The sequence below is a fragment of the Poecilia latipinna genome, unplaced genomic scaffold, assembly GCF_001443285.1.
Source record: "Poecilia latipinna isolate Pla-1442-1.1 unplaced genomic scaffold, P_latipinna-1.0 Scaffold2484, whole genome shotgun sequence".
In the NCBI taxonomy this organism is placed as follows: Eukaryota; Metazoa; Chordata; class Actinopteri; order Cyprinodontiformes; family Poeciliidae; genus Poecilia; species Poecilia latipinna.
In genome coordinates, this window is record NW_015115100.1 from 16930 (window position 1) to 27588 (window position 10659).

Genomic DNA, 10659 nt, shown 5'->3' on the forward strand with positions numbered 1-10659 from the left:
CGTGGTAATAAAAAGGTTGGGGACCACTGGTCTAGAGAATGAGTTTTTCCAAACTTTTTCAGTTTTGCCAAATGTTTTTATCGGTCTTAGGATTGCAGAATTTTTGGAAACCTAATTGTTGTTGTCTCTAAGCTACCATCCCGTAATAGCAAATCTCTTTCACTTGAAGAAATGCTAAGCCAATGTTCAGAGCAGCAGGTTTCAAATAAAATGGCCACAATTAATGAGAAATCCAAGTCTTTTACTTTTACCGACATAACTCAAGTAATATTAAAGAAAGAATAACACCTGCTATTAGCAATTTTAATCTCTACAAAAAGTAAAGTTGTAAAATGCAAAAATAGAATTTTTTATGGTCTTATCAGCTCTAGTGGCCTTTATTTGAGAGTGGTCAGACAGGAAAGAATGGAAACATAACCACACAATTTCCAAGAATGAATGAATGAATGAAACTATAAAAGCCAACCAAATCATGCTTCCAAGGAGGCATTTGTGATTATTTCACACAGTGAAATTGGATGATGTTTCTGATTTGATATAATGTCTGGATTATTCGAGTACATCACAAACCGGTTTGTCATTGGACATACCTTTTCCTGTTATCATCTGATGACGTGGACTCAGAGGCTGACGAATCTCGTCTTTTCCTTTTCTTCTTTTTTTCCTTCTTCTTCTTTTCCTTTTTGTTCTTTTTTTCTTTCTTTTTCTTTTTGCTCTCATGCAAACTAAAATTAAACAAAGGTTGACCTTCATTATCATGGCGTATAATATCCAGACTCCCATTTCATCGTGTCCACTTAATGCTGGACGTTTTGTAGATGTAAAGGGTTAGTAAAATTCACATTTACCCTTTTTCTGTCTCTTCTGGTTTTTCAACGCTCTCAGATGTTTTTGTTGCAGATGTTTCTTGACGACCTTCAGTCTTGTGGTGCTGCAAAACAAGAATGGTTACGATTTTGCACTAAGGCATAAAGATGATAGCAGGAAATAAATCTTAAGTAACCATTAACTGAACCTGCCACTGTCACAAGGATTTCACGTCAGATAATCTGCATTTAACAGTTGAAAAGGAAACTGAACTCACTGTGAAAATTGGCAGACCCATTTTAGCCGCTTCTTTCTCTTTTTGGGACAGCAATATCTTCCGTGACCCCACACTTCAAACACAAGCAGAGGAGAAAAACAAGCATTTTGTCAGCCAAGGCTATTTTTTTTCCGGTCGCACTATTTAACCAAAAGGTAATTCAGAGGACCTTTCAGTAAACTAAAGAACCAGAAATAAACAAATACTATGTTTAAGGCCCACAACCATTCGTGACATTTTAAAATTGCTTTACACAGTTGAATTGTACGAGAATACTGAGATATGACTCAATTTGCTGCAGTTGCCTTTTTTTCCCCCCACAGATACAAATACAAAAATCTAACTTAGAAAAAATAAAATCAGGAAGCATTTTAATGTGACAAAGTCTTCAAAATGGTAGCAGATTAATTTAGTAACATGAAGCCTTGAAAAACCTCACCAGATCTTTGTTTGCTCAGATTTATAATTGGCAAACGAAACAAAGTTGTCCTATTAAGCCATGTTATTTGATCATCTCAATTATTATTTGTAACTTGATTACAAGGACTCACATTCCAGCTTGAAATGGAATCATTGCTAATTTTATATGACATTGGTAATCACCTGGAGCTTCCCAAGCCTGATATACGATCCACGCTCCTCTCTTCACCATCAGCCTCTTCCCTTCTACAAACCTCTACAAGATCCTGTGAAAATTGAATAAAATTTAAACCATGTGATCTTAAGCAATTGAAGATGCTCAGATTTATTCTGTTCACTAGCGAAACCACTTACCTCTTTGGTGAGGCCAGTTGGTTGTCTCTTTATAACTTTGTGTCCTCTAAATTGAGAATGCAAATGGTTTGTCAAGCATTTTGAAGCTCTAAAGTTCTTGTGTTAAATAAACGTACATGTGAAGTCATACATACAGAGCAGCCATCAGCGCCTCCTCTTCTGCTGCTTTCACAGCAGCAAGTTCGTCCTCTTTGGATAACGGTTTGCCAGTTTTTTTGTCTTTTGCGTACCACGTCAGATCTTTACCTTTTTGCCATCGTCCAACCGGTGCCATCAAGGAGTTTCCTAAGAACAAAACAGAGCAAATGACTGGGCACAATTTAAATGTTGATGTCAAACAAATTCGGAAGCATGTTTTCCACCCAGTTTCTTACATTTTGATTTTTATTGCATTATAAATCTTAGTTTTGCACGACTATGAGCAGTTAGGCAACAAGTAAAACACAGCTCAAATGTTAAATGACTCATGCGTTTTAAGTTTGTATTACAACCTAAGCTTTGATTTTCACTGAAAACACACCAGCTGGACTGTTTAGGTTTAATAAAGTTATTAATTTCCCACTAAACAGTGACAATGCAGAGACACTCCTCCTGGCTCTGACTGGTTGTTTTTGCAGAAGGACCACAGAGAGGAGGCAGGAGTGTGATTCTTTTCACAGACTGTCTGTCTCATATTATACTGTCACAACAAAGTGACCGTTTTAAAAAAGTTACCTGCTGCAGCTTTAACTGATATAGAGTGAGGAGATTTTAGGATGAGGATATGTACTCAAATCTTTTGATTTAGGTAAATATCCTAACTAGCAGCATCTTATATCAATCAAAGGTTATTTATTAACTGTTTGGTAAATGAGGAAAAGGTGTGTTAAAAGACTGAATTAATTTATTTTAGTCAGGTTGTGTTAAGAAGGATCCCGACTTTGGACATATTTCTAAATTATTAAATGCTTTGTGTCATATTTACATATGTAGATCAACAAGAAAAAATGGCATCTAAAATGTTATATGATTCAGTAATTCAATTCAAAAAGTGAAACTTGTTTATGTTAGAAAACTTCGGAGAAATAGCCTATCTAAAATGCTTCTGAGATTGCCTCTGATTCCAGAGTAACTTATTTTACTGATTGAAAGTTGTGGCCTGTTTCCCAGATATGTCCATGTATGGCAACTCCTGAACTATTACTGTGGTCCTAATTCACACCTTTTGAATTTTCCCAAAGACAACAGTTAGTTGTTAGTTGTTAATTATGCAGCAGCACCAAACGTCTTTCCTTCCAATCAATTTTCCACTATCATATGTCACTCTTAACAGGCAGCTTTAGGAATAGCCTGTTGTGGCTTACCCTCTTTGTGGAGGGAGTCAATGACTGCTCAACAAGCATGTGACTGTGTAGTAGGACATAGCTTAATCTTGCTTTTTTTTAAGACCTGATGTAGCTCCTATGAGTGATTATCATCAAAAGGAAGAGAAACAAACTATACCCATTTGAGTGTAATCGACGTATACAAGTTTCACATACAAAAATTAATTGCTGAATAAATTAATTTCCCGACGTTGTTCTAATTTACTGAGATGTAAATGTATGGGTTTCAAAAAATTAGGACTGCTACATGCTAAAATGTTTAATCAACACAATTTCGTAAATTGTTAACTCATTTGTTTACTACAGAGATACCCCAACGTATAACTTGGCAAACAAGTTGTGCAAGGCTCTTTTAGCTCGCCTTTTATGTCACATCTGTGCTGCTACGTAGCTCCTCTTGTTTGGCATGCTGACTAGCTGGGCAGCGGTCAGGGCACAGACCGCTGAGAGGCTCTTTCTGCCTAAGGAGGAGGCAATGTGAAAGTGGAAACTTGCTGTGTTCGGGGGAATAAAACACGCCTTCAAGAGCAAGCAAATCAAGCCGTCCAGATTCTATGTAATGAGGGACTCTACATCAAAAGGTATGAGACAGCCGTATGTGGTGGGGCAACATGTGTTTAGAGCCTGCGATTTTTAGCCATCTTCCCTCGTCGTTTGCTCGCTAGCCGTCTGATTAGCACTGATAAAAGCTGCGCTTCTGAACTTACCCAGATAATTCTCTCTGTGTTTATCGACTTTCACGTCGTCCCAGTTGAACTGGTCCTGACCTCCGCGTAGGCCCCCAGATCTTGACGAGCCAAACATTTTAGGGAGAAAAAGTTCCGAGAGTTGAGAGAAAACCAGTAACACGCCGCTAGTGCGCGCAGCTAACGCTAGCAACCCAAACCGTGTGATTGGTCCGGCCTTCGGGACTCCTTCATCCGGGGAAGTTGTGCGGTGAGTTTTAACTTCCCACTATCGAAAGAGGGAGCAACATGTTAACTGGTATGGTTTAATTTTGGAAACGTACGCCAATTGAGGCGGATGTTTTTAAATATAGCAAAAGAACTTGCAGCAGCGCTGCCTTTCAACTAGCCTATTTCAAGCAGCTATGGTAACAGCGCGTCCTTAACGTGTTTATACAGCTATTATGAACTACTTGCAATAATATAAACATAATAAATATATAAGTTCTGTACTGACGTTTTTCTAAAATGTTTGTGGCTAACGTAAATTACGAAAAAAAAAAACCGTTTCCTCGTTTTACCGCGCGTGGTTTTGACGCTGAACGCCGATGTTTTGGTCCGCAGTGATGACGCAGGCAGCACAGTTTTTATCTAATGGCTCTCACAACGAAAGCTCAGGCCAGTAGATGAAGAAAATCCTCCGGAAACGGTCTCAGAGGCTTGGAATAATCTAACCCTCGATGTACCTGAGACATTTTACAAGACTATTTACAGGTAGGAGGCGTACTGTTTATGTTTTATCGCCTCTTTTCATCCCGGATGTCTTAATGTCTGGGTGTGCCATTCATTCCTGGAGTTTGCTAGTTGACATGGTGTACCAGGAAAAGATGGAGCTGAAATGTAGGGAGTTTTCAGTTGATTGATATATTTTTTTTTATGCAACTTTTTACCTTTTTAATTTGTAATTTATTTTGAGCTGTAGCAAGTACCCAAGGAAGCATTTTAATCAATATGTACTAACTGAAAATTTCAGGTTTCAACTTCTCAGTAATTATATTCACGTTAAGACAGCATGAAGGATCTGCAGCTTGTAGTAAGTTCTCAGTCACTCACCACTACTTCCACATTTTATTTAATTAAATCTTTCAAAATCAAGTGGTGTTAATAATTGTTTACTTTTCTTTGTTTTGAATTATGGTGGTTTTAACAAGTAAGAATAATCAATCGGAAATATATGCAGTCAAAACATTTAAATGCGATTTGAGTCTGGGTTGTTATTCTACACAGATTGTAAACACTCATTACTCTACATGTGGTGATAGCACTGTTTAGCTTCTCTTTGTCTGCACTGTAAGAATTAGTTCTATGTCCTAAAATTCAACCTCCTTAGGAAATCATTTAGGCTGTAAAATATCAATAATATCTTTTAACAAAAACATAACATAATACTGGAAAAAAATAACGTGCCAAACAGTTTTAAAGACTAAATTTATTTATTTATTTACATTTTAAAGAATATTTCGATGATTACTAAGGAAATGTTCCATCAAGTTTAGTTTCAGTTCTTAATGTTGTCCTCTGGCATTTATGGAACTCCTGTGATTTAACTTTATTCATCAAGGCAAATACTAGTCACGAGTGGCAGTGCACGGGCTTTAAATTAGTTATGGCACTGAATCCAATAAGTATCAGTTCCTGCTGGTTGTAGTACCATGTGATTTTTGTTTCCCTTCATGCGTTTCTTTATTATCTGTTGCAAAGAATAAAAAATAAAGAAAAACAGAAGCTGTTGATGGTGTTGTGTAGCCCTGCCCCGCCCTCTTGCTTTCCCCACCCCTTTCTATTTCTATTTCTGCTTTCATTCTGTTCTGTCTCTATCAAAACCCTCACCTCTCACTTCACCTGCTTGAACTCTTGTTGATTAAAAGGTAAGGAGAAGCTCTCTAATCTTTGTTTGAGCATTCTTATGGAAGACATCGGTAGCGGATTAGATGTAGATTCAAAGTGTAGAAACGGTGGGAATATGTGAGTCGAAACAGACTCTTGGCTTGAGAGTTTTTTGTTTTTTTTTTTCCCACAAGGAAGTTGTTGTATAATTGAGCTTTGAATGGTTTTAAATGGCTGTTTGTGTGCTATCCAAAGCAGCCTTTCTTCTTTCATCTCTTGTATGAAGTTGTTTTTTTGATATCATGTTCAGGTTCAATAGTTTCTACTAATGTCTTCCCTAGTGACTCTGGCTCAAAGCAGGCAACTGCATCTTTTTTTTCCCTAAGTTAACCACAGGCCACATCACTTGGTTATTTTTCTCCTCAGCATGACTCTTCTCAAAAACATTTACCCACCAATGCTGGAGTGTTGAAAAAAACATTTTTTATTTTTATATTTAGACCAATTTTTACTTTTATGAGTAAATCCTTACTGCCCCACCTAAACATTCTTTTAAATAACTCCAGCCATTTTCTTCTCTTCTGTTTCAGCTATGGCTGGACCCAGGCCTGTGGTGTTTAGTGGTCCGTCCGGGGCAGGAAAAAGCACCCTGCTGAAGAAACTTATCAAGGAACATGAAAATGTGTTTGGCTTCAGCGTCTCTCGTAAGTGTGTCATGCTGTGGCTTGAATAATAAAAAGTCCGTCTTGTGTTTTTGGCATTTTGTGTTCATGATTTTGATCACTTACTCAAATAAGTGGACTAAAGGACTTTGTTTTTCTTTATGGACATATAAACATATATTGTCATGTTGTATTAGGTTTCAGTTTTTTTGTTTTTTTTTGGGTGCTTTATACTTGTAAAAAATATGAATATTCAGCAATGTGTGAAACATTTAGTGCACTTTGAAGAGTGCACTAGTGTTGTTAATGTATAAAAAAAATGTATCAAAATTATCTTATTAATCCCTTTTGTTCGATGTGTTATTTTGCCATTAAGAGAAGCAGAAGTTGAACCATATAATAATCAACAGCTTGTCCAAATTGGTCTGTTAGTTGATCAAACGTCCACATACTTACAGCTTTGCATCTAAATGGAGACGAGCAAAATTTAGCTTGTGTCAAAATGCAAATTAACTCAACAGTGGGAAGCACTAACCTGATAGCAGTAAACCTGCTGATAAAGCAGGTAAATCTCTGTTCGGTATTGGTAATGCTACGGGTTTAATTAGACTTGGGGATCAGGTTAAGGGTAAGATATTGTATAAGTTTCATACATACGCCTGCTCTTTTACTTTTTATATAATAGAGGGAGTTACTCTCTCCCCTGTTACATTAAATGGAAATTTGTCCATTAACTCTTTATCTTGGGCTAAAATATTTCAGGACATGTTTACGTTTAGAACTGAACCCAATGTTTTTTTGTCAAAACAATTCTTGGCAGATGTAGAACTGCTGGAGCAAGCCAAAAAAAAAAAAAAAAAAAACTTCCCAGTGTCCTTTTGTTGCCAGGAGGATTTTGGTGATGAAGTGAGATGTAATTTTTCTTTTTCTTCTAGTGATCTGCATCGTTTCAAGATGTTGTGTCCTGTTATTTGCAGCAAACTTGGTTATGTTTTATCGGTTTTCTTTGTGATTAGGATGTCTTCTACTCTTCCAATTTGCTCTATGAGTGTTATGATTTTTATTAAAAGCTGAATAAATGCATAGTATAAAAGGAGAAAAGACATCTGTAAGTACTGAAACTTTTTGCAGCTCTGGAGTATCTAACACTCATATCATTTAATCTCCCAGATACAACAAGAAACCCTCGTCCAGGAGAAGAGAACGGCAGAGGTACAGCATGCGTCTCTGCTTTCACTGTAATAACAGCAGTCCACATGCTTTCTTGTTTTCTATAAGCCCAATCCCTCCGTGTTCTGGTGTTGGATTTTTAGATTACCATTATGTTACGCGGGAGGCCATGCAGGCAGCCATAAACAACGGAGAGTTTATCGAGAACGCAGAGTTTTCTGGAAACCTGTACGGCACAAGCAAAGCCGCCGTCCAAGCCGTCCAGGCCAAGAATCTCATCTGTATCCTTGACATCGACATGCAGGGCGTGAAGAACATCAAGAAGACAGACCTCAATCCCATGTACATCTCCATCCAGCCGCCATCCATGGAAGTCCTGGTGAGCACAATTGGAATTTGTACAGCCAGTTTGGTTCTGTGAGTTTTCCTGCTAATAATCAATCTCTTGTTGGGAGTTACAGGAGAAGCGATTAAGGGACAGGAATACCGAGTCGGAGGAGAGCCTTCAGAAGCGTTTACATGCAGCCAACGTGGACATGGAGTTCAGTAAGGAGTCACCATTTATTCCCTAACCTCTAAAGTAGAGCTCCATAAGTATGTTTAAAATGAAACATTCTCTTATGATCTCTCCCATTTAGGTAAAGAACCTGGCATGTTTGATGTCGTTATTGTCAATGACAATTTGGAGGATGCTTATAAGAATTTAAAACAAGCTCTTCTTGAGGTGAGCCACTTTTGCGGCTGTATTTGTATCAAAGGAGCTAAAATTAGCTTAACCAGCAAGCTGCTCAGCAGTTGAGAGTAGCTGTGAGGACGGTCAGCTGTACCGTTTCAACTTTTGATGGAGGAGACAGAAGGTGCTGCTGTCGTTTGGAACCCAAGAATTAACGAAGCAAAGCACATGTGTTTACAAGTGTGAAAACACCTCTGGTGAGGAGGCATTGATGTTAATTGGTTTCCACTCATCCAAGCCTCAATAAGGGCATGTAGAAACACGTAGACTCGCTGACAGCTGCAGAGCAAGCACGGATCATTAACACTGGAGCAGAGGAGATGGTTGGCTTTGCAGTCTACTAAGAATATTGTATCTGTAAAGTCAACAGATTTCATCAGGATTTAAAGATTCCAATTAAAATGAATCTTTTGTTAAAGTTAGAACTTATGGACATATCAATTGAATTTTCCCATGTTTTATCATGTTATAGTCACAAACCTCAATGTATTTTACTGGGATGTTGTAGAGCAGCACAAAGTAACATGCTTTTTTTTTTTTTTATACGCCACGTAATGACAAAATGGTTTTCAGATTTTTAGCATGCCTTTGTAGTCACACCCTCTCAGTCAATACTTTCAGGAAGCACATTTCACTTAGAGCTGCAAGTCTAAGTGAAGACTTAAAGCTGGAGACTGAAATCTTTGCCCACTTTGTAAAGTCATTCAAACTCAGCCAGATTGACTGAGCTTTTATTATGTGAAAGATACATATTTTAATCTCCTTTTTTTAATTGCTTACTATTAAGATCTTTACTTTTGGTCTGGCAGATCACCGCTTGAGTTTTAGTCCAACTCGTCAATCATTGTTTGTTTTGAGTGACTGACAGTTAAAATAAAATAAAGACTGGCCATGTCACTTTTTTTTTTTTGGATTTTCAGTGGACCAAAGGTTCTTGAACCTGGTTGATAATTGAAATTACTATATTTTGGACTTTTGTGAAAAGAAGGTAACACTCATAATTATATACATGATGTACAGGATCTGTATTTAATTCAGAATGACCCATTTTAGACTTTCCTATATTAGATCTTAACTGATCCATGTTTGTCTAAATACAAAAAAAAAAGTCTGAAGCTGCTGTGGCAATTTTTCATGGCATTTTTGGAATACACAATAATAAAACCCAACTGTCTTATGTTCTAATATTTAAAACAAAAAAAAGACAAAAATCTATAAATCTGAGCCTGAAATATGAATTTTGAAATGTAAATACTGCAGGAACAATGCAGGGTTTATGTGTTTGATGCATCTTGTAATCGGCTTGATTTTTCTCTCTGTAGGAAATTAACAAAGTCAAGAAAGCCAAGACTTCTTCGTAGAAGATGGCACAGCCTGGCACCTCATCCATCCACTCCCCTATAACTCCAGACCTCCATTTGACATGTACATTCCCTCAGATGGTGGTCTGTGAAACTCAGACAGCTTATTTTAAGGAATCTACAAACATGTATTTAGATGAAGTTAACTTTCGTAAAAAAAAAAAAAAAAAAAAAAAGGGGGTTATTTTTAATGAGCAATTTTAGATTTTTTTTTTTGTTGTTTTTATTCTTTGGAAGAAAAGCTACTCCAGTGAATCTTACTTGAAGTCTGACTTGCACAAAACAGGAAAATTCCTGTTGTTACGGAGTCCTCTTCAGTCAGGACTGCCTTGTTCGTGGCGCATGAAACGGGAAGCAGCGAGACCCATTCCATCAGGTGGACAAACCGGTTTTGCTGGTTGTTGACAACACACTGTGCTCACCTGGTAGTGTCAATTAGTGGTAATGAAGTAGAAAAATCCAGAGTTGTGATATGTGGTGGTGGTGGTTGGGCAGGGTTTAAAATTTATATTCATCTCTGGCTGTTTACAGGAGGTATATGCAAGTCAGGCATACTTTTGAAACATTACTTTTATTCCAGAGTTGGTAAAGCAATTCATTTTAAAGCTGTTTTGTTGTTGTATACGTTAACAGTTTGATAAGTTTCATTTTTTTGGATTCTGTTGTGCTCAAGTGAGTTAAATCCAATCTTGCTTAGAGAAACAGATCCTTTGTCATCGTCAGTTTTTTTTTTTTTGTTTTAAGCGGGGAATACAAAGTTGACTATTTTACAGGTGTGATTTTGTAAACTTTTATATGGTGTAACTTGCTCACATTGTAGCTTTATGTGTATAGTGAAATGACATTCATTTGGCTTTAAGGCATAAATAAACAGACATGTTTAAGGTTTTCTATATTCCATAAAACAAAAAAAAGCACAGCAAATCAAATTAAAGGGGCAGTATTATGTAAACCAGGTA

General features: G+C 37.2%; 2 protein-coding genes across 2 annotated transcripts in view; one reads left to right on the forward strand and one right to left on the reverse strand.

Moving 5' to 3' along the window:
- cunh1orf35 (chromosome unknown C1orf35 homolog) overlaps positions 1 to 4050 on the reverse strand; it is a 10083-nt gene extending 6033 nt beyond the window's left edge. The window contains exons 1-7 of the mRNA XM_015019805.1: positions 3930 to 4050; positions 1993 to 2143; positions 1859 to 1904; positions 1688 to 1770; positions 1085 to 1157; positions 849 to 931; positions 591 to 725 (exon numbers count right to left, since the gene is read on the reverse strand). Of these exons, the coding sequence (XP_014875291.1) occupies positions 591 to 725; positions 849 to 931; positions 1085 to 1157; positions 1688 to 1770; positions 1859 to 1904; positions 1993 to 2143; positions 3930 to 4026 (668 nt within the window). The 5' untranslated portion in view covers positions 4027 to 4050. The remainder of the gene's footprint in view (positions 1 to 590; positions 726 to 848; positions 932 to 1084; positions 1158 to 1687; positions 1771 to 1858; positions 1905 to 1992; positions 2144 to 3929) is intronic.
- A 519-nt stretch (positions 4051 to 4569) lies between these two features.
- On the forward strand, positions 4570 to 10467 carry guk1a (guanylate kinase 1a). Its single transcript, XM_015019807.1, has 7 exons — positions 4570 to 4661; positions 6365 to 6478; positions 7607 to 7648; positions 7750 to 7985; positions 8068 to 8152; positions 8245 to 8330; positions 9662 to 10467. Exons 1-7 carry the CDS (start codon positions 4628 to 4630, stop codon positions 9698 to 9700), a joined length of 636 nt encoding a protein of 211 aa, XP_014875293.1. The 5' UTR covers positions 4570 to 4627; the 3' UTR covers positions 9701 to 10467.
- Positions 10468 to 10659: the final 192 nt, after the last annotated feature.

Excerpts from the sequence above, each read along its gene's own strand:
- guk1a (XM_015019807.1), top strand. The coding sequence starts at position 4,628 with ATGTACCTGAGACATTTTACAAGACTATTTACAG. Across the intron at positions 6,479-7,606 it reads GTTTGGCTTCAGCGTCTCTC|ATACAACAAGAAACCCTCGT; the intron begins GTAAGTGTGTCA and ends TTAATCTCCCAG. Across the intron at positions 7,649-7,749 it reads AGGAGAAGAGAACGGCAGAG|ATTACCATTATGTTACGCGG; the intron begins GTACAGCATGCG and ends TTGGATTTTTAG.